General features: G+C 33.2%; 1 protein-coding gene across 5 annotated transcripts in view; it reads left to right on the forward strand.

Moving 5' to 3' along the window:
- Positions 1 to 288: 288 nt before the first annotated feature.
- Positions 289 to 22,001, forward strand: part of LOC148600684 (agrin-like) — a 159,685-nt gene continuing 137,972 nt past the window's right edge. For 3 of the 5 annotated variants that reach the window (XM_088556681.1, XM_088556685.1, XM_088556682.1), the window contains exon 1: positions 290 to 977. In XM_088556681.1, the coding sequence (XP_088412807.1) occupies positions 518 to 977 (460 nt within the window). In that variant the 5' untranslated portion in view covers positions 290 to 517. Of the gene's footprint in view, positions 978 to 22,001 lie in introns of all 5 variants that reach the window. The other 2 variants (XM_088556680.1, XM_088556683.1) reach the window with 1 other exon arrangement.

Genomic DNA, 22,001 nt, shown 5'->3' on the forward strand with positions numbered 1-22,001 from the left:
TGATGTGTACAAGTACTGGTCAATTTAAAAAAAAATATACACATGTACAGTAGACCATATATAACTACAAATATTTTTATGACCTAAAACAGTTATAACACACCTGTTCCGAAACGTCTTTTAATACAATGAGTCGACAGAGTGCAATAAAGCAGCGATTTTATTGGCTTCTTTCACAAAAATCACAGTAAATCACCGCATCAAATCCGCACTCTCGTGAATAAAAACCCTTTGTAAGGTTGTGACCCAGAAAAAGGTAAGTTTAAGACCACAAACCAACGTTGCATCGATTTGTCACCCTATCAATGCTGTGTAATGTTTATTTTACCTTGTAAAACCTTATATCATTAAATTTCAATTGGAATTTTTAACCGGGTACTTGTAAATTTAAACAGTGAAACAGCGGGCGAGCATGTTTTGTCTGCTGTTATACTATGTTCGTTAAATTAATGTGAATTAAATCCAATTAAAGGAATATGTAAGAGGCGTTTCCTCAAGAGGTTAAAATACAAATAAGATGGGATTTATAAACTATTTTGTGATACAAATTATAATACTTGTTTCGTTTATAAATTTTGCTAATGGGAGGTTTAAAGAGGGATGTGTGGAAAAAACTCTGGAGAGACGGGAGGAAGACGCCGAAATAGTCATTACAGCTACCGTGAAAGACTTGAAAAATAACACCCAACATCCAGGGACCTTCTTGGGGGAGGTGGAAATCAAACGAGTATTTAAAGGAGAAAACTTTCTTAAAAATTTCGTCAGAACTCCCCGATATAAGATTCAAGAAAGACGGTATCACCGACGGGTTAAAGTGGAAGGGTTTGGAGACCCCTTTATATGTGACAGTGATATTAGACGATCGGAGACACGGATATTATTGTTAAGTACTAATAGTGACGGCTATCTACGGTTAAATTCTAGTGTTCTTAGAATTAATATGATTAACCTGGATTATGCCTCAGCGGTAGTTAAAGGTAGGTTAAAAGTTGTATAGATGTGATATCTGGGAGGGGGAGTCACAACATATTAATCTGTTTCTTGATCATAAAAGTTAATATTAAAGAATTCTAGTTTATGTAACATAAATTTTCCTATTCATTTATATTATCACATGCATATATTCCGTTCCACGAGACACATGGACAGGCCGGTACCCTTACGGTACGTACCAGTATCTCTCACCTTACCAATACGTGGACAGGACGGTACTCCTACGGTACGTAACAGTATCTCTCACCTTACCAATACGTGGACAGGACGGTACCCCTACGGTACGTAACAGTATCTCTCATCTTACCAATACGTGGACAGGACGGTACCCCTACGGTAAGTAACAGTATCTCTCACCTTACCAATACGTGGACATGACGGTACCCCTACAGTACATACATGTAACAGTATCTCTGACCAAACCAATACATGGACAGGGACAGGACGGTACCCCTACGGTACGTAACAGTATCTCTCACCTAACCAATACATGGACAGGCCAGTACCCCTACGGTAAATAACAATATCACCTAACCAATACATGGACAGGCCGGTATCCCTACGTACGGTACGTAACAGTATCTATCACCTAACCAATACTGAGTGTTTGCCACCTCCCACTTCTAACAGCTCTGTTATCATCCTTTCATTTTTTTGGGGCCTTACATGTACAATATGAAAAGAAAAATGCAACTGTTTAATCATGGTAAGAAGATTATTTGCATTACTTTTCAACCTGCAGTATACAATACTTCCTCCGTACATATACTTGCATTCCCAAATTATATTAATAATGTACAGTGTGGATTCATTGTGTATGTGCATGTTGTACTAATCAAATCATATCGCGTTCACCTTGTCACGCTAAGGAAAAACGCTGATACCATTTTGATAACTACGAGAAAAAGAAGATGAATGGCCGAATTCACAATTTAAATACCCATATAACTATCAACTGAGTGATAGAAAAGTTCAAATACTGTCTGTATTTACTTATTCCCCTAAACATATACCTATATTTAAGATAAAGAACATTCCTTGTCAACCTAGCCGGAGAATAATATGAACGATATGTCTTACTGTAATTGGCATGGCCCTATGGAATGGTACAAAGAAATGGACCTACCTTCTCTGTCTTCAATTATTATGCATGTAAATTGCATCATGCAATAACGAAAACCTTAAGATACAGTAGTCCAAATATGGTAAAATGAAAATTAAGGATCAAATATACTATGACGCCAACAAACAAATATTTGGAGGCGTTGCAGGCACCCTTCATCGTACTTAAATAGAATTTTAAGGCATAGTTTTCCCCGCTATGTAGACTAATCTGTTTTGTTGAATTTCATTAATTTTTTCTAGCCTTTCATTTGTATTAACCCTTTCTAAACTAGGCGCCAGAGAAATACTTCAGTTCCACAAAATTTGAAGGTTCTCTTAATTTTATATATTGACCAGGCGCAGGTGCTTGCTCTCGCTATCAAATATGTATATACCAGTGGGACTGTATATTTCATAGTAGGAACAAGCCCCTGTGGACCAGGAAATTAAATGAAAACCCATTCGTGATATGTTCTGAGAAGGTTCAGTCGTTGACCTCTGCGGAAAATAAAACACAACTCAAAAGTGAATTATTACCCGGGTTTCCAGATTAGAAATGGTCAGCACAAAAAGAAAGGGTTATCAATAAATGGATATAATTAACAAAATTCAGCAAAATATAGACTAATGTGAAAAAAAATATTGCGGGAAAAATCTATATGAGCGCAAAGTCACTTTAAATGCAACATTTGGGTCTCGTCTGTAGACCTACATGTACATGTATAACCATTTCCGGTTTCACTACCTCTATCTGCGCAGGAGATAAGCCACTTATAAGCAACACAATTTGTGCGGGACTTCGCAGTACTGAGCATGCCCAGCCAACAGAACGACAGTGTACATTCACCAAGGAAGATAAAGATACAATGTAAAGTGGTAATGACGAGAAAATAGACTCGATACTGGGCTCTGTTCCACTCCAAAAGTCTCGAACAGCTGATTACATTTCTAACTACATGTCTGCATGCATGTAGAGTATGTAAAGGTATCTGTTGTATAAGATCACCCGAGGTCCTTTAGTGTTTACACATTTATTGAGAAGTCAAGTGGTTAGGGGGGACTTTGAACCTTGCAATTCACAAACTAGATGTTTGGTTTTCCCACGTAATTCTAAATGATAAAAAGAAATATAAAAGGGTGGGTGATTCCAGACCTCCATGTGCTCATTTTGGTTCTAATTTTGCACAAAATAAAATAAAACGAAAAAAATGAATAGTCTGTACTGACACTTTGAAAAAGAGGGATGCCAGCCGGGGTTGTAACGTTTGTTTCTAATGGTATGAACCTTGTATAAAAGATATGTTCAAGGATTACTAAAAGAAATATGACTATGAAATAATCTATAATATTACATAAATGTCATGCATTTATACATGTTCTATCAAATCAAATCAAATGTTAAGTTTTATTTCAAGTCGGCAAGTTAACTACATGTACAATGCATTATAAGCTATTAATAGCTTTCATAACCGACATAAGAAACATTTTGTAACCGACATAAGAAAATGAATATCTATACAGTGCATACATACAAATAAGATACATTGACAAAACAACAAGACAAACAGTTATAATATTAAGACAAATACACATACAGCACACAAACATAAATAGCAATTGAAAGCAAAACAAGCAAAGTAACTGAAAGCATAGAGACAGAAACAAAAAAAAAAAAATAAAATCAACAAAAATAAAGTTTCAGGGTCGCTGCTCCAGGCATGGATTAACGCAAGAACATTTTTTCCTCCTAGTTTGAAATCATGCCTTTGAACTGATTGAAGTTCGAGCACTCTCTGGGTTTGCTTGCATACAATTAAAAGGAAAACAATCTATACAAATTTTGCTATTTAATTCTAAAGTACTTACAAGTTCATTACAATTAATACATGTAGAAGCTAGCATAATAAGATAATGTGTCATCTGCATTATTATACAAATTTGCTTTATAATAAAGTAAAAATAGCATGATTGATACATTAAAAAGAATAGGTCCTAATATTGAGCCTTGGGGTACACCTTTATTAATATCTGCCCATTGGCTTACAATATCACCTATCATTTTTTGCCATTTTTGAAAGGTATGATAACAATGAATTAAAGGCTTCCCCAGACAGGCCATAGGAGGGCAGTTTACAGATCAAAATATCGTGGGGGAGGCAGTCAAATGCTTTTGATAGGTTCACAAGGATAGCAGCCAAATATTTAGTTTGTTCCAAAGCAAGTTCCCAGTCTTCCAAAAGTTTAAATAGAGTTGTTTGACAGCCATGTAATTTCCTGAATGTACAGAGAAATTATCAACAATATTTTCGAAAAATTCTGAAAGTTGCCCTGTCAGCACTTTTTCAAATTTTTTAGAAAGTATTAATAAAATTAGTAAAGATATTGTAAAACTTTTAGGCGTAGATATTGTATTAATGGGTTACATAAATGCATGCAATATATAAATGGATGTTAGTTTTTCAAGATGTATGTACGGGTGTTGAAAGAATAGGCCTGCGGCAGCGCTAAACTTTTCGTAAAAGGCGACTAAATAGAGCTCAGAAACCTAGCCGTAGGCTAGGCGCTCTGCCCATAGAGCAACTTGTATGTGTGCCCCAGGTGGTTGAATTGGGTACCCCTGGCGTGTTACATGCTGGGGTTGTCAGGCTACAATACGGAAAACCTGACCGCAAACCACAGTGGTGCACTGTGTTCGGAAAGATGTCACGTTCCTCGCCCGTTAAAGAACCCTGCTGTGATATTCGATAGGAGTAGGAACCTTTGCGCTCCGTCACAGCAGGCTAAATTGCCGTATCCTACCCATCCCTCCCTTTTCCTAGTGGCAATGAAAATTGTCGACGCTATTATCTCTGTGCCCCTCCCTTTTTTACATTTCATCATCATTACATGTTCATTTTTATCACCCATTTCATGTTCATGGTCTGAATATAGCTGAAATATTGCTGCTCGGACGTTAAACACCAACAAACAATCAATCAATCAAGATGTATGAATGGAGTGGGCCAAATCCGTACTGGCGTTTTCCTTTTGCGCCAGTTTACTTTTCGATTTTCGTAGTTAAATTGCGCCAATGAATTAATGACCTTTTTGCACCAGAATACAGGTAAATTTATATTTGATGTTGTTTTAGTGCTACTTTAGATGCGTGGTGTGGTTATTGTATGTTTTTTTTCTACGCAGTTGGTATAGTTTTGCTTTTTACCCTTTGACCTTAAATACGCTTTTCTATGGAAACGCAAGTCACCTGACCGATTGGCCAAGTACTGATAACTTAGTGGCGTTCGAAAAGAGTGTACCGAAAATTAAAATTGTTTCCTGAATGAAATGTAGAAAACTATAAGTATATAGAACAAATTTTGCTGCGTCGGCTTTCTTTTTTAATTGTTCTTGTTAAAAATCTCTTTGTAACTCGTTGTTCATCTCTTTGGCAAGTATAATTATGAAAATATAAGAAATATATGACTTTAAAAAAAGTTATTTTAATATAGCATGCATTTCCACTCATTTTTTTTATTTCATGATAGTTTTATTTTAGATTTTTACCTTTTTAATATTTAATTTTCTTATTTGTATTTTACGCAAAAGGTAGTCTTTTTCTGGCGGAAAAGGATTACACGGAAAATGAATTTTGGCGCAATTTAACTACGATTTTTTTATCCATTTGGCGCAAAAGGACGATGCCCATCCGTACGTCGTACCTATTACCTGTCATGTTGGCGGGAACTGTCGTTCTTATCATTTGACGGGTAAACGAAAGTATAAGTAGTCCTGATTTGAACACAACATGCTATTTATAAAGCTTATATTGGTAAGGAAGTGTTTTCATATTGAAAAAAAAAATGTATTTAGACTACTGATTATTGATAAAAGATCTCAAAAGTCGAGACTGCAAATGTTTGATACTTATTTTCGCGGGGATGGTGTACTCCTACAATGTAAGAGATTGGAATTTCATTCCTCCATACTGATAGGGATGGCATCAAGTCAGAAAATAGCCTGCCAGACAACTTCTAGCATTGGTGGAGTAGGATGTGGTGTAGCCTTAAAGCTACTAATTATTAATTTTGCATTTAGGCACCTACCTTTTTTATATTGAGGTGGGCCTGGGATTTTCAGTGTTGCTAAATATTTTTTCTGTTCTTCTCAAAATTAGTTTATTTTTTTTCAACAGCAAATGAATTATATTTTTTTTCCCAAGCATATGGCAGATTTTTTTTTGCCAGTCAACATTACGATAAACAAATGAAAAATATATAAATATTGAGAGAGGGCATATGAAAGTAAAAATTCAATTCAATCAGATATTTTATTCTTGATAAGACCAAATAAAATTAATCAGTAGATTTCCATCCCCACCTGCCCCAAAAATGATACCACAAAAAATTAAAATGGGATGGGAATTTCAAAATCATGATTTTTTTCATGTCAGTTTCTAGAATTGAGGTACAATAACACACAAATCTTTCATTTCTTAGTGACTAAAATGATGTTTCTAATCTGAAACTGGTGTGGCTATGGATTTAGAACATAGCTATACTTCAAAAAGCTAAGATTAGGCTGAGAGTAATCAAGGGAACCTAGATTCGGAACCTACATGTAGATTCTAGAGGAAATCAAAAGAATTTTATCCAGGGACAAAGACCAGACATGGAAAACAGAAAAACACAACAAAGAACATAAAATAACCAAAAAAATACATACAAAGTAACAAAAGTTAATGAGCAACTCGGACTCAATTAAAAGTAACAAATATCTGGTAGGGAATAAAAAATAAAATCCTCCCACCAAATCCATATTTTTGTGAATGTTGGTTGAAAATCTACTGTTTAAATTTACTTGGCTTAAAGAAGACATTTCCTTGTCTGTAGCCATGAATTGGACAAGGAAGCTGCTCCATATTGCTTCTTCCAAAACATAATACAGCCCTTCCCACTATCAGTTATACATAGTTAATCTAGATTGATCGCCTTGTATACATGTATATTGTCCTTTTAGCACACCAAAATGTATCTATAAGGCAGGAAGTACTCTAGGAGTAATTTCTTGATTGTATATTGTATCTAATTAAAATTCTTGCATACCTATATTTGTTCTATGTATTGTTCAAATATATAACATTATAACTTATGAACAACTTCTTGATTGTATTTCAAGTATAGTTTAGTAATACTGAATGTATTTTGCAGTACATACACACATATATTGGCTTCTGATCATCAGTCTCCCCCTCCCCCCACCAGTATATAGTGAAAGAATAAGTTCCTTAATTACATGTATTATGTAAAAGATGCACATATAAAGAATGGTATATACAGGTGATGATTTTATCTTTAACATGTTAAAAGTGCTGTGGTGTAATATTTATAGTTTAATTGTTCTTGATAGACCTGTGTTGTTAAGGTTTGACCACAGGCTGCTATATTATTTCCTCGTTTTAAGGCTACGATGAGGGGGTCAATGAAATAGTTGAGAGCATTCAGGGTCATTAATTATATAAGACCAGTGCTTTTGTAGCAAATACGAGGTTGTAAGTATAATGTTGGATGGTTTTTTGTTACAAATGTTTATAACTTTTTACATGTATTTGTTTTATTGACTTTAACTCTGGGAGCACAGGCTCTGCTAGTGGGCAGAGCAAGCTGCATATTTTGCTGAATTCAGAAGTCAAGTTGCTTTGTTGAGATTATTTGTTAGGCACATTTATTAAGTTTTAAGTGTCATAATGAGACCTTTAAAGGTTCCATTTGGATGTGCACTTTTTCTATGCAGGTATTGATTTTATGTAGGATTTTGAATATAGTAGGCTGGTTGCTTCAAACCTTTCGTCCCTTGTTAATTGTTCAATCTAAAAAAATTACTAAGGACCTAGAGAATGTACATGTATAAATAAATTTGAGTAGTTCATGTCCTTTATTTGAAGCTGATCAAAAGACCTATTAAAAACAATAAAGCCATCATCTTGAAAACAAAAGTCTCTGGATCTTGAAACCGTAAAATGTTAATATTAAAGGCGTATATTGCATACTTCTTCATACATAATTTATACATGTTGAATGACAGTTTATAATATATTCACTGTATGTACGCACCATTCCTTTCCTCTCCTTTTCTTTTTTTTTTTGTTATTTTCCACCTAAACTTTTTTTATGAAAAATAGTATACAACATAATTTATTATTTTTTTACCATTGTGGAACTTCATTTTTATATTTTTCTTCAAAGTGAATTTTTTTTTCAAAAATTTCCCAGTCCCCCTCCCCCCTCCACACACACACCTCAATATAAAAATAGTTGGTGCCTAATTGCTTTTTACAACAGAATTTTCATAAAGGAATGAAACATTTGGCATTTCCTGAGAAGTAAGAGAACCAGGCACTGGGTGGTATCTGGGACTGGGCCAGTCATTTCATTTTATAACAATTGTTACAATCTGGATGGAAATAGGGACTGGATTTTTCATTAGTACTTGAGGTAATTTTTTTTGTTGAAAAGAAAAAAAGTATGAAATCATATGTTAAAACAGCTAGTATTCCACTTAAACTATACATATGACGTTTTCTGTTACGTGTGGTCGACATTCATGGCCAGCCCATCATGGTAAAACAATGATAAAAAGGAGGTTTCCCTAATTTATTTCTTAAATCTACATTATGGTCTCATATTTAAGTCTAAACCTTTGAATATTGGCAAAAAATTACTGAAGTGTAAACAGTGGGATAATTTAGATATGCCCAAGTCTAAATACATAACCTGAAAACAGGAAACATTAGACAATCTACATACACAATGTAGTGAATCAAATAAAATAGTTTACATATAAAAACTGAAGATAAAGGAAACTGATCCATGGTTATATCATGCCATCATTTGTGTAGTTTTATAGATCTGATTCATTGGTCATGCAAGATAGAAAAAATGAACTTAGTTGCATACTCATGTGACCAAAATGTCAGGCCATTGTATTGAAAACATATTTTATAAATAATTTGGTCTTCAATATTTAGGAAAAAATAAAAAAAAAATATGTCTCACTGTGTGTTTAAGGTAATATTGAATGTAAAAATAGGGTTAAAGTAAATAAGGAGTAAAATCATTCCATTTTTTAAGACTATTTTATATAGAAATACTTATGGGAGGATTTCTTGACTTAGGTCTCAGTATTAATATTCCCATAGACTTTCAATTAGTGAAGTGCATATTTTTAGTTTTTTTTTTTAAAATATGTATATTGATTCAATAAAACTTTCAATTTTGTAGCATAAAGATATGTTAAAAAATATATTCTGGCAAAAAAAGTAGGGTGAGTCCACGAAGATCAGACAGAAAAGTAGTCTTAAACTATAAATAGCCATTTTCTATACATTCACTTTTGTTTTGCACTCATCAAACCAAACTTTTCAGTGGGACATTTTTATGTTAGATTTTCTTTTGAAAAAAGCTTGTTATTTTGTAGTGTTATGTTTGCATGCTCCATTTTATTAATCATTGTTCATATCTTTTGACAAAACATTAGTTTGTAGAAAGGCAAAAAGAGAATGCACTATTTCTTAATAGCCTCCATGTTTTGACTAAACCTGCTCTGGAATATGCAATGCGATACTGGTACCTTTAAAAGTGCTCAAATGAAAAATGATAGTTTATCAGCATTTCATAAAATAATACTAATAATGTGCTAGGGTAGGCTGAAAAAATAAGGTAGTTACAATGTAGCTGTAGGGTAAGCTTAAACAGACAAGTTTTTCTCTGACTTTGAAAACATGTATTGGCAGTGATTGGGATAATAGACAGAGCCATCCCTCATTTATCGCACTGAAAACAGTTCATTAAAATCTGTGTATGTTAAAGGGAGAGATATTCAAATTTTTAAAATCATTATATTTAAGAGTAGACCTTTCTCAATATTTTATTCTGTACTAAACCCATTTACATTGAATGGCAATTGTTAAGAATCTCAGAAATTATCTTTCCTAGTGCATCAATTTAAAAATTTACAGGTATATATGCTAGCTCTAAATTAAAATATTATGTTTGTTAAATTTCTGTGTCGTAACAATTATAATACACACAGTGGATAGGTAGACAGGGAAATAATTTTATGTTTCAGAATCCAAGACATTGCTGTTAAATATAAGTCTTTAATAAGATAAGCAAATTTGCTGAAAGATTAGAATAAACTTTTTGAGTAAGGTAATATTTTCTTGATAGGTAAGGAAAGAGCAAATAAATCTGTTAATTCTGGTCTATACCAGCATTGTATTCTCTGTAATTGTCCTTATTCCTCTATTGAGTGATTCCCCTTTCAGCATCAGTTCAATAACATCTCCATTAGTGTTAGAAATTCTCAAGTGATTATAATATCTTTTGACTCAAATTAGATCTACGTGAACCAGTGTTACAATATATTGTGTAATCCAATTGCAGTTTGTAAGATTTTAGATAGAATGGTACATTTTTTCCCTAGAGTTGACAATAATGAAACTAAAAGATTTGATTCATCCCCTTTCAAATAATGACACTGTATATTGACTTCTTCATTTACCTATCACAACATGAAGGCAAATGTTAACTTTTTAACTGAAAAGAAAATGAAACTTTTTAAATAAAAAATAAAAGTTTTGGTATCCCTTCAAGAATACATTGTACTACATCCCATCATTGGTATCCCATGGAGGGTCAATCAACGCTACAGTATTACATGTACTAAATCCCATCACTGGTATCCATTGGAGGGTCAATCAAAACACATAATGGTGAAAAAAGGGTGGATGGGAAAATGTTCAATGTTCAAATGGCCCTCCTTTCATTCACCTACTAGTAATTTCACAAAATGGAGTCAGAACGATTAAGTGATAACCACAGACCATTAGTCAGCATCATGATTAAGTGATAACCAGACCTCACTAGTTAATCATTAGTCAGCATCACGATTAAGTGATAACCACAGACCTCGCCATTTCTACCATTATACCACCAAGGCTTTCTAAAGTACATGTAATTTTGTGATTTTCTTGTTTGGTTATTTACAGTTAAAAGTTTTAATGATATGTTTGACACATACTTAATAGACCATTACAACGATAGCAGGGATTCATATTTCATAACAAGATTTTTGACAAGAAACCAAACTCTCCCAGTTGTTGGAGTGTTTAACCTTATGTGTTGATCAAGGTTGGATATGTTTGTCTCTATAATGCTCAATTACATGTGGTTAAAAATTTATCGTATGTTTGCGTTTTGAGGGTGTCGCCTCGATGACAATTATTTTATGACTTTAAAATATTTGTATCTTTATCTTGTTGTATTATCCCGTGCATTGATTTGTGCTACTTTGTTATTTATGACAGTTTGACATGTTAAGTTTAAATATTTTATCTCTAGGATTAAAGTGTTCAGGTTAAAGGGGTAAACAGTGTCTCCTTACTATAATGGTTTCAAAATGTTTTTCTTATCAATCCTTACATACAATGTTTGGAATTTGTATTGTTTTACATATTGGAAATGCATGCATTGTACTTTAAAAGTGCAATTCATCTTTTGATTCTTAGTGCTGTACTATACAGACATGGTCGTCATTTTTTAAAATATAATTAAATTTTTATACCTCACACATGAAGTGATGAGGTATTATATGATACCCTCTGAAAAGTCGCCTGTCCATCTATAAGTCCATCCATTCGTCCATCTGTATGTCCGCCACCTGTTGGTTTCTAGATGATAACTTGACGGATCAGTGTTTTTTTTTTTGAAACTTTGTACAGTTGTTAAGTACCATAAAATACAGGTCAAGATCAATTTCAAATTTTAAGCAAAGTCAAATTGTAATGTAGTTTTTGAGTAAGGCCATTTTGAACATTTTTCCATCCCCCCTTTTTTCACCATTATGTGGTGAGGTATCACTTAATGTTAAATTAATGCCCCATTTTTATGAGAGTTGTACAACTTAACATTAAAAGAATGGGGCTAAAGTGGTATCGTGTTTTGGTGGACCCTCCAAGGGATACCAATGATGGGATGTAGTAATATTATAGTGATGATTGAACCTTGAAGGGATACCAGTGATGGGATGTAGTAATACTGTAGCGTTGATTGACCCTTGAAGGGACACCAATGATGGGATGTAGTAATACTGTAGTGTTGATTGACCCTTGAAAGAACACCAATGATGGGATGTTGTGATAGAGCCTAATTTTAAATAGATTTTGTTTTCCCTGTTCTTGTAGACCCAATCCTTGACAATTCCTCAATCACAGTTGGGTAAACATTAATAGATTTGAATGCATGTGGCTTTATTTGTATTTAAGAATTCTGTCATGGGGACTATGGTGTGTTACTTAATTACACATTGGCTGGGTCTTTATATTCAATTAATTTATACCTCACTAATGCTCAGTGTAAGGCCCACCCATGTGTAAATATAAAGGCCCATCCATGTGTAAATATTTAGGCCCATCCATGTATAAATATAAATGCCCACCCATGTGTTAATATAAAGGCTCACCCATGTGTAAATATATAGGCCTACCCATGTGTAAATATAAAAGCCCACCCATGTGTAAATATTTAGGCCTATCCATTTGTAAATGTAAAGGCCTACCCATGTGTAAATATATAGACCCACACATGTGTAAATATAAAGGCACACCCATGTGTAAATGAATTTACACCATACCTAACATGGGTAATTTCTGTTCTGCCTCTGAATTGCCCAGGGCCTCAGGTATTATATCATTTGATGTTAACCATGGAATAATCAGCAATATGAATGTTTTTTTTTTTACATTGATGTATTTGAATCAAAGGTGCTGTGAAAGTACTTTAATTCATGGATATCAATTTTTGTGAATTTTTAGTGAAGAAACACAATTTTGTGGATTCTTGAATTCATGGTCTTGATGTTTTCAGTATACACTTCAACGAAAATTTCCATTTCATTTGGAACCACATTTCATGGTTAACCTTCACATGAAAATAATGAAAACTAATACCCCACAAACAATAGTGTTCTCACAGTATTGGGAGAAAATCTAACTCTTTTTATCACTGATTTTGTTACAAAAACTTCAATGGATTTGAATCAAGATTATGGTTTTATTTATCCTTATTCATCCTTATTTTCGATGGTCTATGACATGAAAGACTAGTATTCAGTGCCACTTGTGGCAAGGTATTATGTGATACCCACAGAAAAGTTGCATGTCCGTCTTTACCTTCTCTGACAGTTTACATGTGATAACTTGAGAACAGATCAATGATTTTTTTTGAAAATTTGCTATGTTATGTACATATAAAGTACCATAAAATACAGATAAAGTTCAATTTTTCAGCCTTAATCAAAATGTAATTCTTGAGTTAGGCCACTTTGAACATTCTACCATGACCCCCATTGCTGTGGTATCACTTAAAGTTCCATTGATGCCTTTTTTTTTTTTTTTTTTTTAAATTTTGATGTTGATGTAATGAAATTTATGGATTTGAACAAACTCTTACTTGTGGTTAATTTTAATAAATATCTCAACAGATTTTTCACATGAAATTATTCAATACAATGCTTTCACAACCTCACTGAAATGCTTTTGTTTTTAATAATGCAAAGAAAAAAATAAATGTGTTTCTGCTAACATAAAACACTAGGGTTGGTAGATGAAAATCTTTTAATTGTTTCAACAGTTTTTGATGCTGTCAGACATTAATAATGCTTGTAAAAAAATTGCAAAAGAAATTTAATTTCAGCTGTACCAAGTATTACCTTGTTAGAATATTCCAGCTAAAGCATGATTATCACTCAAAATGATTTTCTTTAACTATCCAAATTCATACCAATAATAAAAAGTGATTATTTCTATTGTTAATTGAATATTTGACAGTAAAAAGTAGCATTAGGGGTTCAAATATTGGTGGTCAAAGGTCAAGGACATTCAATTTTTTACCTAGGACCTTTGAGATTTCACTATGATCCTGGACCTAGCTTCAGACTTTTTCATTGATGCTTTATTGAGGACTAGTGGTTTTCATCAAGTAGACCATTGATATTACACTTACAAAAGTCTAGGACTTTCCACTCTTGAAAGTAAGTTTGGACCCCTATGCATAACTGTTACTACCCAATTCTTACATAGAGCAATATTTTCACAAGTGTAAAGAAAGCATTCTGGCTAAATTTTGTAAACATCAATTGTCTGTGGTGATATGCTGCATGAAGTGAAATTCTATTAAAATAAGGATAAAACGTCCTTTCTTCCAAAGGTTTTCAATAAATGTCAATCTTAAACCTTCTGAAATTTATCAAGTATTCCCAGTGCTTTATTTGATGGTATTGTGCATTAGAATGGAGGTATTTGAGTCCATCCTCAAATTGTAGTGTTTTCTCCAGAAATTTGGTCCAAAAGATTAGGAGGGAGTTTATACTACAAGAATTCAGTAATCAAAATTTCTGAGATGGTATTGAAAAATTTCATGGGAGGACCCAATCTTAAATAGCTTTAGATTTAACACTACTAACCTGTTGTCAGCGAGGTGTTTTTATAAAGCCTTTCATCTTACAGTCATTTGAGGCCAAACAAATACTTGCCTTGTTTCCCGCTAAAGATAATTATCATAGTGTATTATCATCATCTTGCTTTTATTGCACCCAGTCAATAGAAACTCATTCACATTGGTGCATCCCCACCAAAGGAGATGGGGATATACTGTTTTACACACCCCACCAAAGGAGATGGGGGTATACTGTTTATATACCCCACCAAAGGAGACGGGGGTATACTAGTACTGTTTACACACTCCACCAAAGGAGATAGGGGTATACTGTTTACACACCCCACCAAAGGAGATAGGGGTATACTGTTTACATACCTCACCAAAGGAGACGGGGGTATACTGTTTTACCCTTGTCTATGTTTCTGTCCTTACCACTTTTTATTACAATTTTCTCAGTAACTGCTCATCACAGCAGCTTTAACCCATTCTTCCTGTGGGTATGCTATAGGTGGGTCCTGTGGGTATGCTATAGGTGGGTCCTGTGGGTATGTATAGGTGGGTCCTGTGGGTATGCTATAGGTGGGTCCTGTGGGTATGTATAGGTGGGTCATGTGGGTATGCTATAGGTGGGTCATGTGGGTATGCTATAGGTGGGTCCTGTGGGTATGCTATAGGTGGGTCCTGTGGGTATGCTATAGGTGGGTCCTGTGGGTATGTATAGGTGGGTCCTGTGGGTATGCTATAGGTGGGTCCTGTGGGTATGCTATAGGTGGGTCCTGTGGGTATGCTATAGGTGGGTCCTGTGGGTATGCTATAGGTGGGTCCTGTGGGTATGTATAGGTGGGTTTTATTTTAGGGGAAATTTGACTACTTCTTGTTTACTTCAGACTTTGTTTATTTTCCTTTACATCATGATTGAAAGTCAATAGAAATCTACTGACATTGTATAATCTACTGGACCTCAAGTCAACTAATTCTGAGAATAAAACCGGGCACTTTAGAATCTCTATTGCCAATAAAAGGCTTTCTTTCACCACTGATACAATGATATGATTATTCACATATTCATTGTTTTCTAGAACTTATAGGTTATCTCATTGATGTACGGTCTTGATTACAGACCAAGATAAATGCATTTCTTTGAATCCTCATTGTGAATGTAAATGGTTTGTTTTTCTGGTTGATTGTGTTTTTTACCCCAAGTTTTATTGGAAAATGATAAAAACATATTGTTAGAAGTTTTAACAGTGTATGAGTGATGAGGTAACACTTTATATATAATAAGTTGATTTCTGAGATTTGATATTATATTTTTTTCCATGTTATATTGCTATTCAGTATTGAAGCCTCAGGTGTGAAATATTGATATGTCACCTTTATCCTTGAAGTTAATTTTATGTTAGTTCTTTACATACTAGTACTTATGGAAATGGAATTATTTTTTGTCCCTTGCCATTAGGCAGAAGGAGACATTGAAATACTGGTGTGCGTCTGTCTGGTCACAGTGGCGGAAACAACTCCTCAGAAAGCCCTTGACAGATTTTGTTTAAATTTTGTAGGATTGTTATGTCACCATTTGTAATAGATCATATTGCACCGCCATTTAGATTTGACAAATTTTACAGGAGTTATGGGACTTTTGCACTTCAACTGTTTGTCATTTTACATGGAGTTAATGGAGATATGTCTAGATTTTAAAAATGGTACTTAAGGAAAAATGGTAAAAAAATATTAAGGGTAGGCACAAAAAAAATAGAATAGGTTAGGTGGCAGGAAACAGAAATAATATTTTTTTTTGGCCTTGTACAGAAATAAAGCATCAGATTGCCTTCTTTGTTGATTAGTAAGGGCACCACCAAATATGCTGTGAATGCCCTAAAGTCTTTTATGTTGAAATCTGTCCTAGCCCCACCCCCAAAGTACAGTAGGTAGATAGGAATTTTTTTTTATTTTACTAAATTTTTTTTCTTCAATGAGTCTTTGGGGGAAATATTCTGATTTTTTTATATAACAAATAAAATAGGGTGTATCTGGTAATAGGAAATAAACACTCAAGTATATTCTAAGTGAAATTTGAAGCATAATTTAGGAAATAAGGATTTATAAGGGAGAGGCAGACCCACCTAACAGTAATCTGATCCATAATGGCATGAATTGTTTTTGTTTATTGATATATGTGGAAATACTTCACGTTTTATGTAATTTTGCCCTCAAAATGTTTACCTCAATCTACTCGAGTAATAATAATAATTTTTCATGCCCTCTCAACCCCAAATTTTCAGTCAGATAATGTGTATTTTATGGTAGCAAGTGATATTGTGATATTAGTCCTTTTGTTTACTATTTTAGTCAATGCTATATTTATTTTTGGGCTATTCCTGCTATTTGAAGTGCAATGAGAGACATCACTTGCCTTTGATGTTAAAAAAAGTTCTATACATGTCCAATTGAATTGGTAAAATGAGATCCTTGTCTGTGTAAAACCTTCCATGCATTGAATAAATTGCTTTAATTTAGATTGAGTCCTGATGATTTAAGATTAGATCAAGTTTTAAGGCCATTGACTTTGATGTATTGACATTTGTAAATGAAACAATGAATGCTATTAAGTACAATTCTGTGGGAGAATCAGGCAATGGGTGGCACATCATAATTCTCAATTTGATCTTTTTAGCCTCAAATATATTCAATACATCTAGAAAACAACCGAAAAACTTCAAATTAATCCTGTAACATCTATGAAGTATATATTTTTTATTGCTTATATAGAAAAAAAAATGTGAAAATTTTCCACCATATTCTTTACTGCATTTCAACTAAATTTGACCTTTCAGTATCTTAAAAAGGGAAACTTTACAAACACTTTGTTAGTAATTTCTGGATGTAATGAGGTATAAATACTTGGATAATCCAATGAAATCTCTGCATTTTTTTTTCATGCGCCACATCTGATACACATTTTGCCTGATTTGTATACAGAGCTGTACTTAAAAGAGGTATTTGTATTGAGTCTATATAGATGCTGCATGTCTAACATTGAAGAATCCACTTGAATTACAAAGCATAAACCAAAGTGATCTGTTTGGCTTGAAACAAATTAAAGTATTGTAACATCATTGGTCTATAATCTAAACATCAAGCATTTTACCCATACACTCCTTGAGACGTTTCCTGCATTCACAATACCCAAAGGCATAATAAACGAACGCTTCTATCGTGCGTTTAAACACACGCTCCTATCGTGCGTTTAAACACACGCTCCTATCGTGCATTTAAACGCACGACAAATGAATAAATGGAAAATAAAATTGTATGAATTAATAATAGCAAAAAATATAAAAATAACAGTTGAATCATGGAAATAATCAAAGTACAAAAATAAACAAATGCTCCCAGCATGCGTGTAAACGAACGCTTCTATCATGCATTTATCATGTGTTTAAATGAATGCAAAACAATGCGTAAACACACAATAAACGATGCACAAATGCTAAAATGGGAAATGTGAACATTTGAAGGATTGTAATTCCATAGTTTCTGAAATGGCAAATTTATCAACATTTTCTGGAAAGCAGGAAGTATACTTTCATTAAGAATGATATTTGTTGTGAAGTGTCTTTGATTAAACATGAATAAGAATAATATTTAAGTGAACAATAGCCACATTTAAAAGATAAAAAAAAAGAAGAGCCCAAATTTTTGGCCTTACAGTCATCATCAGGAACAAAAAAAACCAACTATCATTAAGACCAACATTTTATTTTTTAATAAATAGGCCTGATGTTAAGGTTATTCTATTGCCAGGGCCAAATAAAGCAATTTTTTGGGGAGGTACCAGTATAAGTTAACTCATTGTAAGAATCGGGCATTGGGTGAAACATGGTATAAAAAAAACCCCACCATTTTTAAAGATTAATTTGACTATTTGCACCATCAGAATCAAGAAAAAAGAAAAGATTTTCCATGTCATTTTAGTAAATTGAATTATAATTTCAGTGAAATGCATTGAAAATAAACATTTAAAGGGCAGATAACTGTAAAAAAAACATCATTCTATTGAGAGATTACTGAGCAAATCCAGTGATGCAGAGATCAAATAATGGTTTTTCCAAATAGAGATCTAACATCCTTGAGTTCATTTATGTTGTCGGATTGGTGGGGTTTTGACATGTATGTTTCTGATTTTTTCCATTTTGCCTGATTCTTACAAAAACTTACATTTAAATTACAATTACCTAAGGAACAACCAAATTAATTGTATGAATTTATAAACATGCATTAATCTAAGGATGACTTGGTTTTTAATTTGTTCATCAACTTCCCGGCTAGAACCAGGTTTCACAAAATTTGAACTCAAAACTCTGGCCCAAACTAGGCAAAATACCCATAACTGGTACATTATGTAACAGAAGAAAGAACTACTGCAGTTCCCTGTTCAGATATTTTTATATGATTGACCCAAGTAAAGTTTTGTGTCTATGTACTTAAATCTGTATGTTTTTTTTCTTCAAATACATGTACATGTAATTCAAAATTTGGAGTATAGGATGTTGTTAATTACAGCAGTGACATAGTACCCAAATTTTAGTTGGTACAGCTGGAAGGATTTGAACATGTTTTAACTGTTTTATATATAAAGTAAATTTCATTTTTTTTTTACTTTCTTAGAAAAATATTAGGTATGGCTGCTTAACTACGGCAATGTACCAACAAAAATTATTGGTAGGGCCCCAGTTATACCTGTCTTACTTGCTGCTATGCCTCTGTACAGGCAGGATTGTTTATTTTTTACTTAAGCATTTTAAATTACCATTCATATCCATTCTAAGGTGCTAACATGTTACAAATTGACAATAGGCTTTATGGATCTTTGTAAAACATGATTGAAAAGAAATTTATTGAAATATATGTGACTTAAAAAGAGAAATAATCAATAACTTCTTTCAACTGATTATTTAAATGTTCAATCTAATCATATGGTTAAATAGAGATCATATGGTTAAATAGAACTAACATGGGTTATCTATACTACATGTATATTGTTCAGTTCTTGTCAATATAATGTTTTTAAAATCATTCAAATTGTCTTAAACATTAAAATTTCTTTCTGTCAAATAGAATCTTAGCAATTTCTCAAAATGGAAAAGAGTATTTGAACTGGGAACAGTATGTGTATATAACTAAGAAATAATTAAGAAAATCTTCATTTACATGTATCGTTGTTTTACCTTGGGTTAGCCTGCTACCTTCTTTGACCCCAAGGGATAGATCAGAGGGTCCTAAGGCTAGACAGTATGACATATTGGACTTATTTGAAAGGTATAACCATGCCTTGTTTTCCACAGGCTGAGTTATACAGAGTTATCCTTAGGATGATTTTTGCTACACCCCAGTCTGATAGTCTTACCTCTGACATATAGATGAACCAATATGGAAAACCTTGAGTAACAATATAAAATGATTTGCTTTAGTATATGTCTGTTTATTTTAGTAATCTTTAGAATGTTCTCTTGAAAAAAACTCTGCTCAAAAATTGTTTTTTTTATAAAATTATGTCCACACTGAACAAATCCATCCATCTGTCTAAATGTTCTTTGTCATTATCTCGGCTCCAAATAAACGATTTTTTTTTTTTCAAATTTGGTTTTGGGCTTCAATTACATGTACATGTATAAACAATTTTTGTTGCTCTTCAATATCAACTTCATGTTTTTCTTGACTGAGTTGTTAAGAAAAGAATAATTTATAAAAGATCATTTGACTTGCCTCCAGACTATAATTTTGTGGATTATCTAGTTGGGGAGAATTAATCCATGTCTTTAGGCATTGTTTCTTGTTATAGAGTTAATATCTAGACTTTAACCTTGCTTGAGTGAAATTACTATAAAATATTTAGGACAGGCACAAAAAAAAAAATAGGGTAGGTAGGAAACAGACATATTATTTTATTGGCCTGATAGGACTGATTTGAAGGTCTGGAAACCGAAAGTTATCAACAATTTAACTGACTTCACTTGTCATGTTTCTTTTTCATATTTCTGACTTAGTGAAGATGACAACAGTTTGACATTTTAAAATTAGATTGATATTGAAGATTGTTCGTGTCCTTGAATACAAATCGTATTTCTACGGAAGATAGAATGATTTCTAAATTTTTTGATTGAATTCCTGTTTTGGCATAAAATTCCTCTCTTAAGATTCAGTCTTAAACCTAAAGCACTGATATAGAGTACAGGGACCATGTTCTATAGGTTTTCATTTTCGTCATCCTCTTTTTTGGCTTACAATACTATGGTTTTTTCCTTCAAAATAGAAGCTGAATTATAAAACAGTGCTGATATTGATGTGATTTGACATATACTTACTCGGAACAGAATTACCCTGATGAAATGATAGAATAGGATATTTCTTTTAATATCAGATTTTGTGGTTCGATTTATATTTATGAAATTTAATGATCTTAAGATCAGTTTCTAACTTTTACGTATGAATGATTCATTTGACAAGTATTTTCCATTGATTTACCGTCAGAATAGAGCGATTATTTGTATTAAATAAATAAGTGGCGAAAATGGGTTCCCGTAACTAAGCTGTAACCCTTCTGTCTCTATACACGTACAAAAATGCTGTTTAAAGTGGTGGAAAGTCTGAAGATTTAAGGCCAAAATAGACTAATGTTTGTGTTCTGCTACCCAGTCTACCATAGTTATGCTGTGTACCTAGCAAAAAAAATGTACACCACAGTCTTAGTATAGCCTATGCACCTTTGACCACTTCATTGTCTATTTATTAGATTTTTGTTTTTAATTTCGCAGGTCAGAAAATTCATTTTTAACCAAAATTGGGGATAGACTATTTATTTACGTTTTACTGTATGAAGTATCTGGACTGAGGTCAGAAAATTTATTTAATATGAATGAGGAGTTGACCAGATCATTCATTTTTATTTTATTTCATAGCCAGAATAATTATTTTCAAAAATCCTGGCCCCTCCTCTGAATCAAATGGTCATCCTCTTACTCATGTTACTGTGATTTTGGTATTAGAGGATGCTTTCCCTTCCAGTGCTCCATTGGTCCATGCTTCAAGTTTTTAGTGGAGTCCAAATTGCTTCTATACTTTTGTTTCTTTGTTGTGTGTGTCTATTTTCCCTGTGTAGTCTTAGTGATTTCTCCCCCAATCTTTGTTCCCTTGATCGCTCTTAGAAAGCTGTGATAAAGGTCCCAAAATGTGACTCTGGAGAAAATGAATAAAATTATATTTGAAGTGTTGTGTTTTTTTCCAAGTTTTTGTTGTAAAAATGGGTAATTTAGTTATTGCTACTTGTAATTTCAAGATCCAGGAATATAGGAAATTATATATGAGTAATATTTGGGGTACAAAATGGATGTGCACTGTGAATATGATTAAGAAATAAATCACAGAAACTCA

Source organism: Perna viridis, chromosome 12, assembly GCF_037379345.1.
Source record: "Perna viridis isolate PV_CMFRI_1.1 ecotype Kerala chromosome 12, ASM3737934v1, whole genome shotgun sequence".
In the NCBI taxonomy this organism is placed as follows: domain Eukaryota; kingdom Metazoa; phylum Mollusca; class Bivalvia; order Mytilida; family Mytilidae; genus Perna; species Perna viridis.